At 40.8% G+C, this 22,311-nt stretch overlaps 2 protein-coding genes across 4 annotated transcripts in view; one reads left to right on the top strand and one right to left on the bottom strand.

Moving 5' to 3' along the window:
* DOCK1 (dedicator of cytokinesis 1) overlaps positions 1–22,311 on the top strand; it is a 309,905-nt gene that overhangs the window by 124,170 nt on the left and 163,424 nt on the right. The window lies entirely within an intron of this gene.
* INSYN2A (inhibitory synaptic factor 2A) overlaps positions 1–22,311 on the bottom strand; it is a 48,340-nt gene that overhangs the window by 19,657 nt on the left and 6,372 nt on the right. Inside the window, exons 2-3 of one of the 2 annotated variants that reach the window (XM_054831426.1) lie at positions 18,262–18,364; positions 12,630–13,812 (exon numbers count right to left, since the gene is read on the bottom strand). In XM_054831426.1, the coding sequence (XP_054687401.1) occupies positions 12,630–13,807 (1,178 nt within the window). In that variant the 5' untranslated portion in view covers positions 13,808–13,812; positions 18,262–18,364. The remainder of the gene's footprint in view (positions 1–12,629; positions 13,813–18,261; positions 18,365–22,311) is intronic. The other variant, XM_054831425.1, reaches the window with a different exon arrangement.

Here is a 22,311-nt window from a genome sequence, read left to right as displayed (position 1 = left end):
GCGATATGGGAGGATAGCTCTGTTACATCTGGATGTCTTCTCCTATCTGCTGGGATGTAGGGAATACTTCATATTAATTGAGTGACTTAATGGCATGATTTTACAGAAGTGGCTGTGCTTCAGAGCGTGTTTATGCTCTGATGGGTATGCTCTTTAGATGATATTGATGTTCATCACACTTTTGATGTATTACCACCAACGAGGTGGATAAACAGACTTCAAGAAATTTTTTTTGTTGATGTTTTTATTAAAACATAGTGAAACAAATTATCTCAAGAAGGCACTGGGCCTTTTAAGTGGTTTTGAAGTGACAGTTCTGGCCGCGCTGAATAGCTGCGGAAGCGTAGGCCATGGTTCTCCGTCAGTCTTTGTACAAATGGGTGCTACATTTCCACGCGTGGCCTAGTCCTGCTGTGACTATTTATAGCGTAGCTAGTTAAACACACTGATGTTATCTGTCTTTACAGAAGAATGGTTTAAAAATAAATAGTCTGGTGGAGAACTTCCCCAAACCTTTGTTTCCTACTGTAAAGAATTACAGCGCTAATATTGCTAATAAGTATGCTTCAAGAGAAAATCATCCATACTTACTATTAACATAATTTGCCTTTTGGCAGAGTAAGATGACTTTATTCTGTCATGTGTGGTTTAGTCGTCCTTACAACTTGAATAAGTCATGTTTTAGCTGTGTAAGCTGCAGGAAAATCACTTGCATATGTTTTGCAGGTTAAAATAAATCCTGCTTAGCCATATAGGTTTAGTCTAACCTAGGAAAGATTTGCCATTCTAGCTCGATGGAAACCCTCATATAAACACATTTGTATCAGCAAAATCATGTTTCTGTTGGATTAATATCTGTCTCTGGTTCCCTTCTAGAATTTCAATTCTGCCGTCAAACCAGCAGGTGTGTACAGGTATAAAACACCTCGGGCCAGCCTTTGGCTCATACAAAGGTGTTCTGAAAAATCACTTGCCCAGTAGACCAGCAGAAAAATTGTTCTAGCCTTACTGCTGCTGTGTTTTCATTACATTCTTAATTACCAATTAGCAGTTTTCATTTATAGATGATAGCGGTACAGCCCGATAAAAATCAAGAGTAGTGTTGTGCTTTGAGCTATTATCATGATGCTTTTTTGTTTGATGTCTACAGCTGGATGCAAACATTGAATTGTTTCATGCTTTTCAGAGGTATGTTGGAGTTTGGGGTTTGTTTTTTGTTGGGGTTCTTTTTTCCCCCTTTTTTTTCTTCCTCTGTGGCTTTTACCTGAAGATTTTTCTTTTTTCCCTGGTGTTTGTTGGCATTGTTTGTTTGGTTCCCCAGTACAAGCCCTGGGAGCATTTTGGTGCGTCTCCCAGTAAAGATGGGCTCCTCATTGTGCATGAAAGGATCTGTTCCTTGTCTTTATGTCACAAGGCAAGAGTTAGCTCCACCAGCAGCATGGAAGCCCTTGGACTATTCACAGCAGTGCAGGAAAGGTGCGCCAGGTCAGGTTTTCTGCAAACGTAATTAAACACAGCACAAGGAGATTGGATGTGTTACAAGTAGAAGCCAGCTCTTAGCAGCTGCTCTGTAGCTCTTTGCAGAGACCCGAGCAGGGCTGTGGAGCTGTCTTGTACCTCTAACAGATGTACCCCGCTGGAAGCTGTTGCCTGACTCGCTCAGCAGCATCACATGGACTTGAGGTTAGGATTCGCCTTCATGGCGGTTCTTTCCTGTACAGGTCCAAAGTTATCGGCACAGCTTTTCTGGGAACCATCAACGTACTTAGCAGCTGCAGCAAAGCTCAGTGCCTGCGCGCTGGAGCACACGTGCAGAAATCCTGCGGTAGAGAGCTGAAGCACAAGCCAGTTTGCTGCTGGGGTGTGTTGGGAGCTGGGGGCACCCACCGAGAGCTGCAGAGGTCTAAGCAAAGGCAGCTACGTGCCCCAGATCTGAACGTCACAGTGCTGGAGGCACTGGGTACTCACATGCGACATTGTCCTTTCCTCCTTAGCACAGATCCCTGACGGTCAGCAGCAGTGGGGCGGTTTTCTTTAAGTAGTTACAATGGGAGGATTAACTAAACCTTAACGAAGGGAGTTTTCCTCTCTCTGAGGAAAACGACAGCCCAGGAGTCGCAGGAAGCGTGGGAGGCAGCCCGCGGGCTGGGCAGATGGTTGGAGGGACCAAGGATCGGTCCGTGCTGATCAGCGAGTACGGCCACGCAGCCTCTGGCTGCCATCGAAATAGTGGGGAAGACCCTAGTTCTTATGCTGGGTACAACTATGTTTTAACACACACACAGAAAAAGGCAAATTCACTAACTCGTTTTCAAGAGGTTTTTTTAACTGATGGCACAGGATGAAAGCAGAAATTCTCCAATGCTCTAAAATAATATTTTTTCCACTTTTTTTTTTTCTATCTGTCTTGTTATTACAGGGCCAATATTATTCATTTGATTTCTGAAAATACTTTGAAATGTACAGAAGCTCAATGGTGAGATTTTTTTCAGACTGTTTCCAAGACAGTAGTTTGTTGTCTTTTACTGAATCCTGACAGTTGGAAGCAGATGACTAATTTTCTTTTTGAGGTATTTGCACTGTGGGCGTATGGCATGACTCCCAAGACAGCAATTCAAGTGCTTTCACCCCGTAAATACAGTTTATATTATACTCAGGTTAGTCAGGGAGTGAAGGGTTTTAAAAAAAATACATATTTTAATAGGGCTGTCTAGTGATTTAAAAGAAACCCCTGAGAATGGAGAGAATTAAAATGTTATTTCAAGTGAAATCACAAAATCTTATAGGAATTAGGTGCATATAAAGTCTAGCGTCTCTCTTGACTATTTGTGCCTCTGTTGTCTCATCAGAAAAATCAGGAGGATAATTAAAATGTCAACTCTTTGTATTAATAATAATTCAGGGAATTTGTTTGCTCTAGCTGAGTAGCAACTCTATTGCTGGCGTGTAATTCTTAGGCCGAACACTTCCAGTGGGTTATCGGGGAGCGCACTCCAGTAGTTGCACTAAGATGAGTCTGTCTCCTTACCCCCTGCGCTCTAAATCTCTGTCCTGTGCCTTGCTCCTCACCTCAGAGCATCCTTACTCGGATGCCCTGAGATTTCTGAACCCGCAGCTCATCATCGGGTCTGCTGCACCCGTCCTTTTACTGCAGCTCCAGAGCGTGTTATGTTCCTCTTCTGAGCTCCCATTCCTCCTCCACCCTCAAATCCACCTAATTTTAAATTTTGGGGACTAGCTGGGGCAATGCGTTCAGTGGTGTAGTCATCAGGCAAAAATCCCTGCCTGCGGCTCGTGCCCTCACGCCTCCCTGTTGCTCCTACCCTCCGCGGAGTTGTTTCTCAACTCCCCGCACTGTGGCTAATCGCCCTTCGTCAGCCACAGCGCAGAGATTCATAATCCACAGTTCTAATGCAAATGAAATCCTCTCAACCGATCAGACCAAAGGGTATTTCATAGGTATGAACTAATAATGTGTTTACGGGTGAATAGCTGTATTAAAACACAACACCTTGGATTCTGCTTGACTCGGACTTTTAAATTCAGACGACTACTAACAGGCGTTGTTTCTATAAAGCAGGGAAGATAGGAGAAATAAGAAGTCTGTGTTATTTTTTTCAAAGCGATTGAGATTTCAGTGCAAGCTCAAATACTCTGTGTGCATTACATATAAGCGTGCTTACAATAATAACTACCTCAGCCACACTATATGCAAACCAAAGAGCTTGTTTAAAATTCTAAATATTACACATAGCATAAAATTAAGACTATGGAGTACGATTGCTGGCCACTGATCTTGCTGATTGTGTGGTACTTGCAGGAGGGATGGGGAATTGTATGGAGAAAATAACAGCAGGAAGGACCCTGGAAGTGCTGAACTCTTTCTGTTGCAGCTTGAATAACTCTTTACGGGTCTCAGTACTTTGTGTTTTCTCATTTCCTTAATTAATGATAGTCTGAGATTTTACTGCAGTAAGGAGAATCTGTAAAGCAGCAGTTTGGCATTTGCTTGAGCTTTGTACAGAGATGTTCAGAAAGTCTCATCCCTGGGAATTTCTTCTGAGCTCGTATGGACGACAACAAAGTAAACAAATCTCTTCACGTTTACCAAAGACATGACCTAAGTCGTGCCAGGTTGAACTATTCTAGAGTGTAAATTGCCATGTTAATGTCAAAATACCTCTGCTCATTCTACAATCCAGTCTCTCGTGCTGATGAATTATCAGACCACACTCAGCTTCTATCGCGTCTTCTCAGGATATTGGAAGAGAAGAAAAATACAGTATATGCAGTACAGTGCTGTCTGTCCTCTTCTGGTTTGTTCATGCAGCAAGTGATGTGGTGAAGAACATTCTCCATCACCATCTTACTAGTAAAAGAGGGCTGAGCGCAGCTGGACGTGTTTGGAGAGATTTCCGCCCTCCCTTCGAAGGGCAGTTTTCCTTCTTGGTTGAGCTGTGACACAGCTGATTCCTATGCTGCTGCTCCATGAGATGCAAAACCAAACCATCACAATAAACTGCTGCAAAAAGCTCTGAATTGTCTCAATTTCACTTAACGTATTCTATTAAACTGCTGCTTTTCTAAGTCTTTGTGTATAATATGGAAAAAATGGTTCAGTGACAGGGAAGAGTAACTTGGTGCTGACTGCAGGCAGTGGATACATGCTCTGCATGTTTTAACTTGGTTATCTATTTACACATCTGTCCTGGAAATTCCTCTGGATTTGCAAAGCCCAAAACAAAGCCATTAAGAGAACTTAGGAAACAGTATAGACCTCGTTATTTTTTCAAGGATCTGTAATTAAATAAAGAAGTGACAGAGGGGTGGCATGCAGGGAGGATGGACAGCCATGTGCCTAGGAGCTCCTCTCTTAAAAGATGTCATCCTCCAGTTTCTGAAATAGTCCACAGATATTTGAATCCAGCTCAGCTCTTCATCGTCTCCCATGCTTGCTTACCCTCAGTTCTGTGAACATGTTGCAGAGGAGGTTTTTTTTTTTTTAAGACTGAACTGCACGTTTATGTCTTGATTCTGGAACCCGGGAGCCTCAACAGTTTAAAACAAAGTGCCCCTCTTCAGACAAGTCTTTTTACTCAAATTGTCCAGTCAAAATCCATTTTTCCCTAGTCAGGATAAGAGATGAGTATATCTTTGTGTAAGCACAGGGGCTCAGAAGTAGGTGTCAATTAGAAATCTGGGGATTAATCTCTTGACGAATGAACAGCAGTGAGAAATCTGACACTATAAAGCTCATTTTGTCTCATTTTTACATGACTGGAGAGGTACCTGGCTCATTGCTCTGTCTCTTTGGATTCTAATACTACCAACAGTCAAAATGCAGTTATTAAAGGATTACTCTAATTGTGTAAAGTGAAAACTGGTAATTCAGTACCTAAATAACATCCTCTTTAAAAGACTGGTTTAGCAGAAAAACTCTCCTTGCAAATCTGTAATTTGGACAGCTCGGTGACAGTTGGAAAAGCTTCCCTTATGATCTGCTGTAATTCATATGGATACATTGAGCAAGAACGGAGTCTGCTTACACTTTTTTTAATTGTTCATTATAAGACTTCACCAGTATTACCAGACTGGAATTGTGGAAATTTGCTTTTATTGCCCTTTGGGTCACTGCAGCCAATCTGATGGAAAAGTCTTGAACCTTAATTTCACTTCAAAGCCTGAAGTGCTGCTGAACCCTGCTGAAATGGGGAGCCGTGGTGGGGAAGGAGATTTAATCTTAGTTTTAAAGTCTGCTGAATAGCAACTAGATATAAATCAAATGATTTTTCTGAATGCGTCAAATACTTTTTCTTCAAATTGTGCCTGTATAGTATATGTAGGTAAATAGCTGGAATATATTAGTAAAATAAGTTACATGTTCTGAGACTCAGAATGCTCCCAGTGTAACTTTTTGAGAAAACAGAGTAAGCATTAAGATCAAGTAACTTTGTTAAAAAGATGATGTTTCTTTTGTTTTTGTTGTTGTTTTATGTTTATTCCAGGTACTGGATGTTGCTAACAGTTCACTTTTTGTTTTCGTTGATCAGGATTTGCTTGTTCAAAACCTCCTACCGCTATATTCCTAACAAAGAGCGTTTAATAGCTGTAAGCTAGCTATGACAGTGCTCCTTATTTTAAATGCTATAGTATCGAGGTACTCCTGAATACCTGTGACATACGTTCTAGGAATGTCTGTGAACTGTGAAAGTTTTGCCCTTTTTATCCACTCTGACAATTTGATCGGAAGCTTTGATGATGAGCAGCAGAATAAATTTGTCCAACTCTAATGAAACCAACTCTAATGGAAAATCCTATCCAAAATATAAATCTCATCGTGTTTTGAAGGTCTATAAAATACTGTGCTATGAAATCCTCCTGCTACTTGCCCTTGTAGATCTAACTCCAGATTGGTTTTTGTGATCTAATTCAGAAAGTGTCATAAGAGGTTAAACCTTGGGTGACGCTGGATCTTTTAACTTGAATGATACTGGATCTTTTAATGATCGACCTTACATAATCAGCTTTCATTTGGAGTTACTGAGAATTTTAAATAAGAGGGCTCAGGGGTGCTCCTGTGGACTGACAGTGGGTATTGAAATAATTTCCATTAGGAAATACGCAGTTTTGGCAAATAGTGAAGTTGTTCCAGTGATGAGGTATGTCGAGCTGTGAGAGGCGACAGTGGGTAGCGTATTGCTTTGCCACGTCTGCTTGATTTGTGCTTGGGGGGATGCAGAAGGGAGAAGGCTGGATTACTGTTTTATAGCTTGGACAACTAGGTTACTTACGGTAAGGGCAGGTAAATGGACTTTTATGGCATCTTAATACTTCTCCTGCTTTCAGGGAAGGGTAAGCGAGCATCTGAGTGATGGCTGAGGGATGAACTGTACTTGCGCAAGGAGCACAGGGCACGGGGGACAGGACTCGTCACGAGTCCACGTGCAAAGAGGTCGTCCTAAAACTGCTTTAGTGACCTAACAGAAAAGCATAAATTGTCACGTCATGCACTTCGCTTCAGTAGGGCTCCAAGTTTATCGCGTGACGCATACACCTTTTGGGCAATGATGAAGCCTGGCAGTTCAGCCATTGATAATTCGAATTAACTGTATACTTAGCAAAAGAGAGGGAGTAGTTACCTGAATGGCTGTAAGGAAAGGAAAAGAAGAGTGTTCTGTTGTTGTTGAACTAGAAAATGGTATATACGGATTAGAATTAAAAAAACACCCAACCATCCACTGGCCCAAGGACTGCAAGATCCACAATGCACTGATCTGTGCAAAAATTATTTCTTTTCCTTGACTAACGAAGATGCATCCAAAGAGATTTCCTGTCTCTGCCTCAGAAAGGTGAATTGTTATAACTTCCAAGGAGTTTTGGTCTATCTGTGTTTGGGAACGATCTGTAAATGATGCGTACTCTGAAATACAACCGTAGTGAGGATAAAGAGATGAGAATTTAGGAGGTGGTCTCGGGTACAGTAATAGTCAGAATGAATGTGACCACTCCAAAGGAGAGGCAAAACGGATGTATGTAAAGATCAGAGTTGAAAATAAAGCTGGTCATCGTAGTCCTTTTCCAAGAGACTGCTGTTGCAGTCTCTTAAAACCTGGTGGCACTCAGTATATGATACAATTTCTGCATCGCAGATGAAATTTGTTGTATTCTTTCTGGTTTTCATATATTTATTTGTAGTGCAGCTGTCTTCTGCTGTTAAGCTTATCTATCTATTGCTTCCCTCCATTCCCGAGTTTTCTCTTAGAAACAATTTTCTTTAACTTTTGCTTTGCCATGTCTGTAATTGAAAAAGCAAAAAAAACCCAAAGGTGGGATGGAAGTCCCAAATGAAACCATGTCATATCATTTCTGCAGCTAGCCCATTACTTCCAAAGGCTGTGCTTTCAAAGCCGGTATTCTTGTAAGCTCTTTAAGCTTTCTTTTCTCCTTATGTGGAATAAGGAACTCCTTGGTTTTTAAGGGTATTGCCTCATGTGTGTAGATGGATTGAGTTAGACAGCAGAGGTTGTTACTACCTTTATTTGCTCCATCTCCTTCGTCTGAGCTGAATAGCTGGATTGGACTTGGAAGTAGCTCCTGAAAAGGAGAAAAGCAAACAATCGGGGCAATAATTGCTTTGGCTATCTGACTTTGATTTACCATCATTCCTGAGTCAGGATGATAAGTTTATGCTCAGCTCTTGTGACCTTGAGGATGACTGCTTGCAGTATTTTTAAGACAGAAGTACTTGGGTGAGGATGCTGTCTCTGCACTGGGTGAAGCTCTCCTCTCCTCTTTAGTTTAAACATCCATCCAGACACACACAGTATTGGTTTATTTTCTGCTTAGAAATGATAGTAAGAGACACAAATATCCCTTATTCATTGGACAACGTGAAATGACATTAAAATTCTGTCCATGAGAACATGTTCTTTCTAAAGCCTCTTCGAAGGAGCCTGGGACTGCTTGTTTCATGAATGTTTGTTGAGAGCTCTTTAAATTCCTGAACCACTGTCGACTAATAAATGAATACAAATTATCTCTGAAACAGGTTCGTTTAACTCCTGTCTAATGTGTAGCATTTGGCCTGTCAGAGTCAAAATACTGTGACTTATTTTTGTATGGCAAATTGAGTACTTTGTTTATTAAAATTGCTGATTTATTGTATAATGAGAAGGGCCTAGATTGCTGTTACTTTTCATGGTAAGGGTTTAAAGGACAGGTCAGCTGTGTTCTCCAGCTGCAAAATGTTTGTGATTATCTGTTCATCTTCTGTTACGTATTTTCTAGGTGTTAGTTAGCCAGGTTTTGGAATTAGTGACTTGCATTTTGCTTTCCATCCTGTCGGCCTTAGTGAGGCTCCATACAGAGCAGAATTTGGCTGGCTTCACTGGATGCGCTGTATCTGAATGCAGACAGGTACGTCTATAGTTGATATAGATTGCTAATAGTTTACTAGAAGAGAAAGCAAATGTCATTCAGAGCATAAAACTTGCTTTTTGTTGTAGAGCTGCACCTTGCATCATGTAATATTTACCATTTTTCCATCTTTGAGCTGGAAGTCTGAATTGAAGCTATAGCTCTGTTACTTTTCTTCACGCGTGACTTAACACAAATGTTGTTGAATGCCCTTTGCTGTGATGTAATTTCTTTTTTTTTTTGTAGAAGCTTCCACGTAGTAAGATATAATTACCATTTTGCCAAAGATTTAGTAAATAACGATACACATAAGAAATACAGTTTTAATAATCTCATTGGATCTTGGGGGGGGGGGGGGTGTCACAGGCTAGGGATAATGATTTCTACCACTGTCCCTGAATCGACTATGTATTATTTAGATAGATTTAATGTATTAAAGTTCTGTAGTGCCTGATGGTAAGAGCTGTGCTTCTTGACGGCCGGAATTTTGCACTCTGTGACCAATAACTGGGGCCTGATCCCCAGCCAGAGGCAGAGGGAGGTCACGCTGCACCCTCGAAGTCTCAGATTTGGCAGAGCGATGCGAGCCCTCGGCTCCGTGGAGCGTCAGAGCTGCTCTGTGCTTTGCTGCCGCTGCTGCCGGTGGTTTTTCCCTTTCTTTTCAGCAGAGTTGAGTGCTGTATGTTGTTGCTAATTGCAGATAATGTAGTACTGACATTTTGAAAAGTATACATGGATGATATTCACCCAAAGGATGATACTGCTATCTTCAGAGATGCTGATACAGTTTTGCTGGCATAGACTCATTTAGTGATGAATTGCAGTAATAGCAGTTCAAGACCTACAGCATATTAGTGAAAATGAATCCACTGAGCACTAGTCCCATGGCACTACAACAGCACTTAAAGAACACTGAGTTTCTTGAAGGGAGGAAAATCTGATTAAAAGATTTAGCTGCAGGTTTGGGTTTGTTGGGGTTTTTTTAACCAGCGGTGTGTTATTTGAATTTGTTTCTTGATGTATGTTATTGTAAGGAATTTAATACACATAAGAAAACCAGGAGAGACACAGAACGTTGTTTTGTTTTAGCAGGTGGAAGACTCATATATGCTACAGTAAGCAGAGGTGTAGCAGTAGTACTGCTTTTAATTTCGTGTTATAAACTGACCTAACACCTGGTTAGAAAAGGAAAAAAGATCAACATGCTAAATTGAGAAGATACGTAATAGTGTACACAGTGGTGGGTCTCTGTGGCAAAAACGTAGAAATGAATGCAATAATTGGAAAGAATTATTCTAATAAAAGGATGAGGCAACCTATTATTGAAATAGTTGTCTAATTTGAAGGAAACAGGGATAAAGACAGGCTTCATGTTAATAACGCCTTGGTGCTTTGCACGAGAACAGAGTGTTCTTTTAGTTCTGGAGTGCGATCAGTGGGCAACAGAAATGTCCCAAACATGATGCTGGAGTCCCTTGTGCAACCTCCTTTAAAATCACACAGGTGATAGAAAATCAGAGGGATCTGGAATACAGGAATTCCTAAACCAGGAGAAAATATGCAAGTCTGCATCTCCCTTCTTTCCTCCTTCCCCATCTCTACATCCTTCATGCATGCGTGGGCCATGCCTAGAGCATATGGAAGAGTGGCTGCAAGCGGCTACAAGTAGAAGCCTTTTTCTGCTCTCGATAAGTTTTAAGGCAGCACCTTCATACACCGTTGTGTTTAAAACAACCCCCCTATCTGAAATCTCACTTTGATTTGTAGATACTTTGCTTCCAATCTTTATAATTAGTCTTGACCACTGGTATAACTGCCACTGGTTACGCTTAATGTCAAAGAATCATGAAAATATTTTAATAGTCCCTTCCACATACCACAACATGTTTGAAAAGATTTCAAAATGTGTGATGTGTCTTTCAGGGGTGATTTCACCGCTGCTGGGGAACCTGTGATGGGGAAAGTAAAGGAGTGCTAATAAATAGGCTCGTTTTGGTCAAACGTAGTGTAGTCTTGCAGACTGATACACAAGAGAGATTGTGAAGAACTGGGCTTTATGGATAGTTCCACTATTTAAGGGCTAATATACGCTACAGCTTTGTCAGGTTGACAACTGCAGCAGGATTATTTGCAGATAGGAGCAATCATCGATAGTTTGGGCAAGGCCTCTTTTTGTGCTGAGAGCAGGGATACACTCCTAATGCTGGCTACATTTAACGGGTCTGCTTACGTGAGAGCAATAAAAAAAAAAAGTATTTGATGGACCTGTTGCTCTACTATCTTTGGGAAAAGATAAAAACCTGATATATAAGTGTATGGAGGGAGCACTGGTATTTGTAGCAGATGACTTTGTGGGTAGATGTGTGTGTTCACACACAGAGGGTTCTCAGTGATCAGATGATGACTTATGATGAAGAAATATTTTTCTATATTTTGTGATTTGACAAGCAGCGTGCCACTTCTTTCCAATTCTATTGCATTTTCTGCAAGTTAAGAAAGTCAGAGGAGTACTTTTTCTGAATAATAATTAAAAAAAATAAATCAGTAAGTCTGTGTTGCTTTCAGCTAGATCAAGAAGCTTCCCACTCTGAAGATCCAAGATGTGACAAGGTATTCTAAAAATACCATAACCAGCTGTAAAATAAACTGAAAATGCTGAGGCTGTGTTGACAGCATTGTCCAACAGCTAAGATGATTTTTTAATGAAAAACATTTTGAATTTTTAGGATTAACAAGATGTTTTCTGCATTCCTAGAGAAAGAGCTGAATTACAAATCTTAAGATGTACCTCTTTGACTCAAATGAAAACATGTGCTGCTTCAAGTGGCACGAGCTGCTGGCTTCTATTTCTAAAATCCAGATTTCTTCTGACAAATTATGATTTAATTACCAAAGTATTTAAAAACACACAAACAATGCACATACATTTTGAGGTGCATTCGCTGAATAAAGGTTAGTGAACTAAGGCAAGTCAGTCTGCAAAATACTTGTTAAGGTAATGTAAGAGAGGGGTTGAACTGTCTAGGTAAAGACTAAAGGTTGTCCTGTGTTAAGAATAACTATTATTTGTAATGCCTTATAGGTTGATTTAAGTAACATTAACTTAAGGATAAACAAAGTTTTGTTTCTTTATGCTTGAGTTTGTCATCTGTAGAATAGTGTGAATGCTGTAAAGAAGACTTTGATATTCAAAGTTTTCATTTAATTTCCTTCTGAAAGAAATATCATTGAAAATTCAGAAGGTGAAAGTAAACCAGACAAGATTCATATGCTATTAATGGAATTATATTAAGAGTTGTAATAATATCCCTTAATCTTGAAAAGGTAAGTCTCTTACAGAATTAAGGTTTTTCTGCTGCTTTTCATGCCGTGTGAGGTATTACGGTTAATACAAGTTGCTGATGTGAAAGCATCCTCGCTAATCCTGTTTGGAGAGCGGCTCATTCTGCGCTCGTTAGAAAAGGTACAAGAGGAGATATGATAGGCCCTTCGTTAAATAACTACTTAATTACATCCTAGGCCAAGCAGATACCAAATCTGCGAATACTGCTGGCAGGTTTAGCCTGCGTGAGCAGCGCCACGTGTAACGTCTCGGCATGCTGCAGGGGAATGCACGGCGGCCGGTGCAAACCTACGTTAGCAAATTCAAGGGCAGGACTTGTTAGAAAAGGCATTTAAACCAGCTTGTACTCATTTAAAAAGCTTCTACTCACCCTTCTCTGTGAGCTTCTCCTTTCTCTAGCTCCTGTATAACACCCAACAACACTTTTATGGTTTCCTGACTAGAGCTGATCAAATTCTCCATCATCTGAAGCTGCGCTTTCAAGTCCACAACTTCCGTGTGAGGCACGATTTGTTGGCATTCCTCGCTCACCGCGACGGCCGTCTGGCAAGGCTGACTCTCCTCCATAGGCGAAACGTTTATCTGAAGGGTCTGTTCGTTACATTCGGTGGCTGTGCACTGCGCCCGTGACGAGCAGGCTCGAGCATCTCCCGCCTGGGGCTGAACACCGTTCAGGTGCACGGTCCTCTTTTTGTCCTCCTCGGCTGTCGGGCACGGTGACCACTCGGTCTCGGCCGCGAGGTTTGGCAGGTCGGTCTGCGAGGCGTTTGAACCGGCCGCCGGCAAATAAACGGTGGCCACTTCAGTCTTGAAGACCCTCCCGGGGAGGGGCTGGGCGACCTCCTCGCTCCCCGGCCGCCCCGCCGCCTGCTTCCCTCGGCCGGGCTCCTCGGAAGCGGGGTCGTCCGAGTTTGGGAGAGGAGGAGGAGGCAGCTCTTTGGGAGAGCTGTGCAAATCGCTGCCTTTCCAGGCCTCAGCCCCGTTGTCGCGAGACCCCACGTTGGTACGTTCGTTGAGGTGGGAGATGAACTCCGCCGTCTGCAGGCTGCCGGCCTTCTTGCTCCACGGAATGGCCTCCCCTGAGCTTCCGCCGTCTTTGTCCTTAACGTCTATTAGAAACCCGTTGTTTTGACTCTTAAAGGTGTCAACAGTCGAGGCGCTTTTAAGAATATTCCCTTTTTTCCGGTCCAGAGGAAAGGTCTGGTAACACTTTTTAAGATCGGGTGAAGTCTGAACTCCTGTGCTCTTGGTGACGTTGGGTATCGACCTCCGGGCAGGCACTGTCATGTACTTGCGATACGCTGTTTTGTAGGAGGCGGGCTTGGCGTCTCTCTTGTCGGGATCCTGTGTGGTGGACAGCTGTTTGTCCCGCTGCTCGTTCTGGGCCTCGCAGATATCTTTAAATCTCACCTGGAGGGCTTTGTTTCGTTTCTTAATCTGCCGGTTGGGATCCAGTGCGTATTTCATCTCCAAAGCGAGCGAAGCTGCTGGCTCAACTTCGCTTTCTGAGGTGGTGAGTAAGCATTTGCTGGGCTCCTTACTCACCATGATGCCTGCATTCAAAAACAGTTCAAAAAGCTTCATGTTACCACAGAAACGCTACTTTTCCCCCCCAAGTTTTCAATATTTGAGCTACTTTTCTCTGCTTTGACTGAAACGGCTGCCACTCGCATCCTTTTTGCTCAATTCTCTGAAGTCATAGTCCTTCCTATTAGACTTTGGCGTACTGCTAGAAAATTGTGCCTTTTATCTGGCTTTGTGAATGCCCGCTCCTCAGAGAGCCCTTCAGAGAGGAGTGGGGCTCAACCTGGGTTTTGGGGCACCACGAGTTTTTTCCAGACGCCTTTTCAGAGGCCAGGCACCACGGCTGTCACGCCGGGGTGTGAGCTCAGCACTCCGACTTCACTGCAAGGGAACACGGGCTCTGGGGAAGCGAGTCATCTGAATTTACTTCATAGTTAATAAAAAGTACAGGGAAAATGAAAATAAGTGGTTTTGCACAAATAGTCTAGAACACTGATCACCCTTAATGCTCCTTTAATGGAAATATTTAGTAGCAAGAAGTGTCCAAGCGGCATTATTTCTTACAGCATGCTTGCTTACCAAACCCGTTTCCTCTGTGGAATGTACCCTGCATCTTTGCAAGAAATTAGTTGGTTGTTAGAGGTGTCATTATTTGGATTTTTAAAAAAAATTTACCTCATAGCTAAACCTAAAACCTGGATGTAGATTAATTATTACTAGCAACTGGTTGGTATGCATAAAATTTATGAACTATTGAAGTTTGTGGAAGAAGTCAGCAGTATATCAATTAAGGTTTTGCTTCAAATGCAAAACAACCCATCCTTTCCTAAAAGCACTAATATGCCTTTATAATAGAGCTTCTTATCCCAAAGGATCCTAAAGCACTAAAAAGAAAAAAACCCTGTGATGATTCACAGAAATTACTTAATCTGCTATTGAAATATAAGCACCTCCTCAAGGATGAAAAGATGCCAACTGCTTAACACAGCACATAGCAAAAAAAGAAAAACCAAACCAAAAAACCCAACAGCTCTATCGTTGCACAGATCTTACGGGATCTGTAGTAACTGGGTAGTTAAGACCTCATTTTTACACCTCATTTGAAGTTGTCAGTTTTACTCTCCTATTGCACAAATTTCTCCCTAATGCTGAGATTTAAAGAATTACCAAATTCCCACTTAATCCAAGTATCCTGCATGTATTTCCCATTTAAACACCAATCTACCCTCCGAGGGACTCAGAGTAAAATGAGTAAAGGGACTTTCAGGTGTGGTATTTGAAATACATTTTAAATTAAAAATCTTTTGTCTATTTAATAAAAAATGTGAAACTCTTGAAGAGTTCGGTGCCACAATGGTGTATGTTTTATAAAGTCAATTCAGTGGCACAAGTGAATGAATCCTTATTGACTGGTCTATCTTTAGTTTAAGAAAACATAATGGAGAAATTATTTTCAATAGAAAATTGAATGTTTATAGGTTTTTAATAGTGATATTTCCCAAAAGTTATTAAGACACACAAATGTGCACAGCAGACAACCTGTGTACTGCGAGGTTGGACTTCTGGGTTATCAAATTGCTTTCAAAAATCTCATGCAAATATGTCATTACTTAATTTTTTTTTTTTTCATGTTTTACTTCCCTGGTCCCAGTAAGGTGCGAACAAGTAACTGAAATATTCCAGAATCCGTCTAGTTTGCCTTTTTCTATCTAACTGGTCAGGTTCAGGTAGCGGGGAGGGAGCAGCAGGCATTTTAGAAGGGGAAGTTCATATCTGAATCAGCGTGATGTAGTGGAAGGTCTGTAGAAGGCGGCAAAAAGAGGGAAGAGTCAGGATAAAAACATTCAAATAACGGCATCTGAGGTGGCTAGATACTAGTTTTCAAACTAGTTAGCTTCCAAAGATGGTGACGGTAGGAAATACAGACGTACATCCATCTATCTGTCTGTCCGGGGGGAATTTTGGAATGCTTTCGTGAATACTGAAGTGCTGTGTAGGATCCGAACCTGAGCCATTAGCCTGCAATTTCACAGACATTGGCTTTAGACACAGCTAAAATATGTTGTTAAAACTACTGTCAAAACCAAAAACTCTGCACTTTCATTTATGTGGAACTACTGGAAGCAAATCTTCCATAATGGTCTGGTAAATTAATGACTTTACTGAAAAACTAAATACAGTAACACAACAGCCATTATATCCATTAGTTTTCAAATCTGCTAATGCGAGTTCATGCACTACTAAGAAATTGCAGCAAATACGAAATGTTGCATTTACAAAGATGTGAAATATTCAGTAATTACGCCTGAAAAGAGGGCACACGTTTTTACCCGTAAAAGGGGCTTACAAAAATTGGTTGTTGGATCTGAAAGTCCCTTCTTACAAACATCTCTTAGGACACCTCAGTTGTCAAAGTGAGTTTTCTGGCACTTGGTGACTTGACGGCAGGATCCGCTAACATACAATTAATTCTAAAGTATTGGCTTGATGTTTTCTTAGTGTACCTCTGACCTGTCTCAATTTTCAGATTATTTGAGATATCGCTTTAATCCCATAATCTTTGGGGTTTTCAGATCACTGGGTCTGTTTGGAATGGCTTCATGGATGGAATTAATGGAGTCCATAACCCAAATGAAACCAGGAGCCTGGTGATGTTCTACAGAACAGAATTAGATAAATGGGGTACTATATTCTGTGATGCAGTTAATTTTAAGCGTGTCTTTAATAGCCAATAAATTGGTTCTTCAAAAATTGCTGGTCTCCCGTTCCCAATCGCGCAGGCCTGATTGATTTAGCTAATCTAGTCTTCTATTCCCGCTAGTAGCTTGTACTAATAATTTTATAGATATCTGTGATTAAGAATGACAACCACCAAAAGAACTAGCTTTTTTTAAGTCCTACTCAGATCTCAGGGTCTCCAACGAGATCTGTATGTGCACATTTGATAAAAGAACGGGTGAGCAAACAGTTAGTTGATTGCGAGTTAAGTATTTAACACGGCAGAGTTTATATAATACCTTTTTGGTTTGGGATTTTTTTTTCATTTTTATTTTCACAAGGTGTTGACTCCCATTTTGGCTTACTCAGGCACCAGCATTTACAGCGTTGTCTCCTGGGGACGCCTTGCTTAACCATTCAACCCATACTTGAGATCAGACCGTGCTAGAGGTCTGCCCTCCGTCCGCTGACGTTGGTGCCAGCAGCATTCAGAGCCATTTCCTGGGGACAGGAGCATGCCATGGGCACAGCCGGCACCCCGCCGGGGAGGCTGCAAACGGAAATCTCTCGATGTAATGTCTTTCCTTTCCCTGCACCACCTATCTGTAATTCTGCTGCCCGTTACTCCGCTCGGGAGCGTTTTCTGGAACGCAGGGCAAGGCTGGCGTACATAAAATGCGCGGCTGGGAAAGACGATAGAAGCTGAGGGATTTTTGGAGACGGTAGGAAACTCCTGAGATGGAGTTTCTCAGTTTGCGTGAGGACTGCAGAGTTTATGGCTTACTCTGTCAGGGGGCTAATAAAGGCTTTGAATTTGAATTTTAGTTGCAGATGCTAATTAAATACAGATAATAGATTTCAACTTTTTGTCTTTGGTTATTCGAAACAAACCCTGATTGCAGGAGATGATTTGCTAAGTTAAATACATAAATAATCACAGACCTTATTTTTCAGTTTTTAGCCTTGATTTGTTTATAAACTTCTGGCTGATTACCCTTAAGCAGTGTTCCCTTATGTTTGAATATGGAAATAAACTTTTAAATAATAATAATAATAATAAAAAGTGATGCACAGAGAAGCCTTAAATTAGTATAAAGTCTTCAGGGTAAGTTATGGAAACCACCTTCTTTATTATTTCAGGTTCTCCGTAGCGTGTTTTATTCAATTAAATAAATCCTTCCCCTTCGGTTCTCCATTTATTGATGCTGTCCAGATTTCTTCTCAGTTCAGCAACGCAATGGGCATTTCTAGGAAGGAGACCTATTTTATGTGATTCACGCCTCAATTATGAGGAGCAGTGGGTTCCCAGCAGTCCGCTTTAAGTCTGTGGCAGCAGGTAAAGCTTAGGTACAGCAGTAAATCTTTGCAGGACCTCCACTCTTAATCCCAAACTCTGCAAAGTCACTGCACTGGAAGGTGAATTACAGCGTGGAATTTCCAGACTGATTTGTTAATGAGGGAAAAGGAGATTTGTAGCTTACCTTATAATTTGAATTTTATTTCTGGCAGTTTTATGATACAGAACTATACTCAAAGACTAAATGTGTTAATAAGCAGAGTGGAGTTAAACTTTCCAAGTTCTAAATGCAGAGGAAAGGTATAGATTTCAGTCTCTGTATTTTCAGACCAAATGAAGGCTTCAGAGATGCAGCTGTAAACTTCTGTGCATGTATTAAGTAAGAGCACACGGGGGTTTTGTGCACGTATGTAATAGCTTAAAGGAAAAATAATGCAAGGGAATGCAAATAATTGGGCTTTACCATGTAGAGGAAGGCTCGTGAGTGATCTGCAACATCTTTAGGCTTCTGAGTACACCGAGGCTATCCTTTCTCATGAGAAGTTCCTGCTGCCATTTTTATATGCCTAAATAGAATCATAACGCTTAATAATGCATATTTGTTTTTCAAAACTATTCAATGTCTATAAGTCATCTTGTAAGTGTATATGTAGAATGTAACACACTTCTGTCATTACAAATAGACATTTGAAAGAAACTTGGATTTACTTCACGTAAACAAATACAATATAGAAGCCTATTCTATGTTAATTCTAAATATACCATTGCATAAACCAGTGATGGCAACCTGAAAACACGAATGATCTTAGGCAATTATTAATTACTAGTTGTTTGCAGAAACTTTTCCTGTGTGTTACAAATTTTTAATAGGGTTTTAATACACAAGTGTGAGGATAAAATATGACTTCTGGATAAATTCAGGGGTGTAAGTATGCCCAATTTTTGTGGTGTAAAAAGAACTGATGAGTGTTATTATGGACCCCCCCCCCGATGTATCTATTGACATACAAAACTGATGTGGTAGACCAGTCTGTCTTCCTTTTATCAGAGTTGTTCATGTAGAATAATAGAGTTAGCAGCGCTGGTAAATGTCAAACTAGTAGGTTTTTTTAAAATCTGTTTTAAACCCTTAGGCACTGAACTTGAATTTTCTCTCTCTTGAACTTCCTTATTTATTGCTCAATACTGAATTCATTCTTATTGCTGCATTTATGTATTCTGTATTTTATCAAGTAGAGGGGGAATTGCCCATGCCTTATAATCCTGTTTTGAGAAGTTTGCACCACTTCAATGAATTACAGAGCATCACTACCATTTGCCTAAATCACTGCTTTCCAGCCTGTGGTCTGGAGACGCTTGGAGATTTCTCACCTATGTTATTGCTGTGCATACCAGGAAAAAAAACACCCAACTCCTGTACGCTCCCTTGCAAAATTATGGTTTGTGAAGGGGGGGTTATATTTTCAGTGAAAAAAATTAAGAGGTTCCACAAATTGAAACAAAGTCTACTATCTAGAACGATCCTTTATTTTTTTAGCTATATTCTCCTGCAAAAACCAGCTTTGGTATGCATTATTTAGAATTAATGCATTGCACTGTAAACTGCAAACGTTTGGTAGAGTTGTGATGACTCTTAGAACAATTTAAAAAAATGGATCTATCGATCATCTAGTTTCAGTGATGACATAATAGATTTGTAATTGCCTTAAAAGTCTTCCTTTGGAATAAACATGATCATATGGCATTTGATTTGTCTTTTTTTTTTTTGCCCTCCCATCCATTGGTAGGCTCTGTAAGAATGATGTATAAAAATCATATCCTAGCTAATGGCCAAGATAAAGAATAAATGCCTTTAAATGCTCTTGTGAGCTTTAGCTTTAGAACTAAGTGGCAACAAATAAAATGTATGATTTAATAAGCCTGTACCATTTTAGGTAGAACAGAAATCTATTGTAGGATAAAGTATTTAAAATTTTCCTTACAGAACAAAACAATTTCCCATGCACAAGCTGGTATATGCTATTTTCTATAATTTTGACATGTCGTCTTCACATTCTGAACACAATTTTTAGTAATACTTAGGTTTTGTAGCTTCCTGTACTGTTACATGCATAAAACGAAAAGGAATCCATTCAAAATGGTAAAATTCTGTGCTATAAGGGTTTACTTCTCTGGAGAAGATAATATGTTTGTGCAACTAATAGTAACGCTACCAGGAGATTGCACTTGCATTAAAAACAATATAAACCCTTGTGGTCTGAGTTAATAGCTATTAACTTCATATTGGAACTAATGCAACGTCAAAAGATATTCCCTGTCAATTCGTAGTGTTATAATGTCAAATTATAATGTCAAATTGTTATAATGTCAAACATTTGCTAGGATTTAGTGTACTGGAAAAAATAACATTACCATTAAAAGAATTATGCTTATTTTTCTTACTGTGCTATGCAGCTATTGCTACTAGGAAAATCTGAGCAAAGGTTTATTAGCATTATTTTGCCATGTAAATCTGTGCAACTCTTTGTCGGTGTTACAGCTGGTACTCGCAGTATAAGGATGCTGCTGAGATGTGTTGCTAGGAGAATCACAAATAGTTCTGCTTATACTATACTGTCTTCCAGGAGTCCAAGAGGCAGTGTACTTTCACTGGAAGGCTTTTTCATTTTTATGGGACTTTCTGTTAAATAATTTAAATAGCAAGCTGTTAAAAACAAGAGCTTAAAGACAGTTCCTTATCTGCATTGTGGAATACTAACTTTTAATTGTTCTTAGTAAACATCAACAGTTTTCGTAGGTGTTCAGGAAAAAAAAATAATCTGACCACCACCAAATGACAGGAAGAAAGCAGTTCTGTTCTTCAGCTTCTTGCCAACAGGTTTGCAAAACTGTCAGACCTCGAGAGAGTGAGTGATCTGGGTACTGGAGACTGAGAACATCTCCAGACTGCGAGCATCTACGTCAGCTGCAGCTTATTTTCTTTTTCGTCGTAGCTTTTCAAGTGCTGGGTTGGGTAAAGAGGAGAAATTAGATAAGCGGGTTCTAACTCCGTGCGTCTTTGGTCTTGCATCTTCAGTTTTGCTGTGCAGGGAATGGAAAGGCACCGCAGCGCTGAGCTTGAGTGCAGTGTGAGGCATGCAGATCCCCCTTCCCTGGGAATGCAGGTAATCTCACTGCATGGAAAAATGTGGTTTGTAGTCTGTGCTAGAGCTTACTGCAAATGGGAGATGACAGACAGGACTGACTTTCCCGAGGTCAGTGGTTGTAAGGCATCAGAACGTTGTCAGCTCTTTCTGCTTGGATTAGGGTTACAGGCAGACAAGCCCCGGGAGGGTGTGAAGCGGTGCTAAACAACACGGCTGGGTAATTTAGGTCTAAAACCTGACATCTTTAGCGGGATACTAATTGGTGAATAATACCAGTCTAGGAGATTTCTATTTGCACTCCAGTGCTGTCAGCCGTCACCAGGAAATACAGGCCGTGTAACTGTCACCGTCTTGAGGAGGTTCTGGTTCTGCTGTAATTGTAAATCATGACTGTACAGTTAGACCTGAGCGTGCTGATGTTGGTGAAAGACGAGAGAAGTACACAAATCTGTTTGACTTCTGGTACAGCAAAGGTTCGTACAAAAATTAGTTACCCAAAAAGGATGGTGTTAGAAGAGCAAAAAGCTGTGCTTTAATTGCTGTACTGCAAGAGAATAATGGTCCCTAAAGTTGCAAAACTTCTTTCATAAAAGCTTTTTCTAAGGTGCTTTTGAAATAGGTAACGTGAAGAAAGAGCCAAACTCTGAAGTGAGGGGAAGTTGTCTTAAATTTGAACATTGGTGTGAATGCTCCAAATCTCAACTCCCAAAGTCTCAAGTTCTCATCAAACATGAGGACGCTGAGAAAAGGGTTGGAGTTGATGGGCATCACCGGTGCATACGGCTCATTCCAGGTCACCAGGGAAAGCAGTTTTGGTTTGATGTGGGAAGAACTGTGTGGAGAATGAAGAGGGAAGTAATGAGAGAGCCCAAAGATGGTGCGGAGATGTTGAATAAATTGCTGCCAGGTTTTTGTGGAGTAAGATCTAGAGATAAACATTCTGGTGATGGTGTTTTAGGATGGTGATATGGATGATTAGGAAGTTTCATTTGTGATATGGATGATTAGGAAGTGTATTAAAGTAATAATTAGAGATCCTCTTAAGAATATCCACGTGCCCCTTTTGTCTGTTCGAGTTACGTACTCTGCTTGTCTGAAGCTGCAGGATCGTGGCTGAGGACTCCCTGTTATTAATCAGAGCGGCCTGATCACGCTGAAAGCACCAGAACTGTCTACTTGACAGGTAATTCGCATCACGTTCAGTGTGGCTTTGTGTGGTTTTGTACTGTCACAAAGTGTGAATGCAAGAATATAACACGTTATGCTCACTGAGTTGCTCAGCTAGGATTACCTAAAACACACAGATTCATCTTGAATTCAGCAACTTAGGCTCAGTCTACAGAATGGATCGGTGTTACCAGGCATTT

The sequence above is a fragment of the Grus americana genome, chromosome 7 (genome assembly GCF_028858705.1).
Source record: "Grus americana isolate bGruAme1 chromosome 7, bGruAme1.mat, whole genome shotgun sequence".
NCBI classification, from domain to species: domain Eukaryota; kingdom Metazoa; phylum Chordata; class Aves; order Gruiformes; family Gruidae; genus Grus; species Grus americana.
Note: the sequence above shows the minus strand (reverse complement) of the source record. Positions and strands in the feature narration are given on the sequence as shown.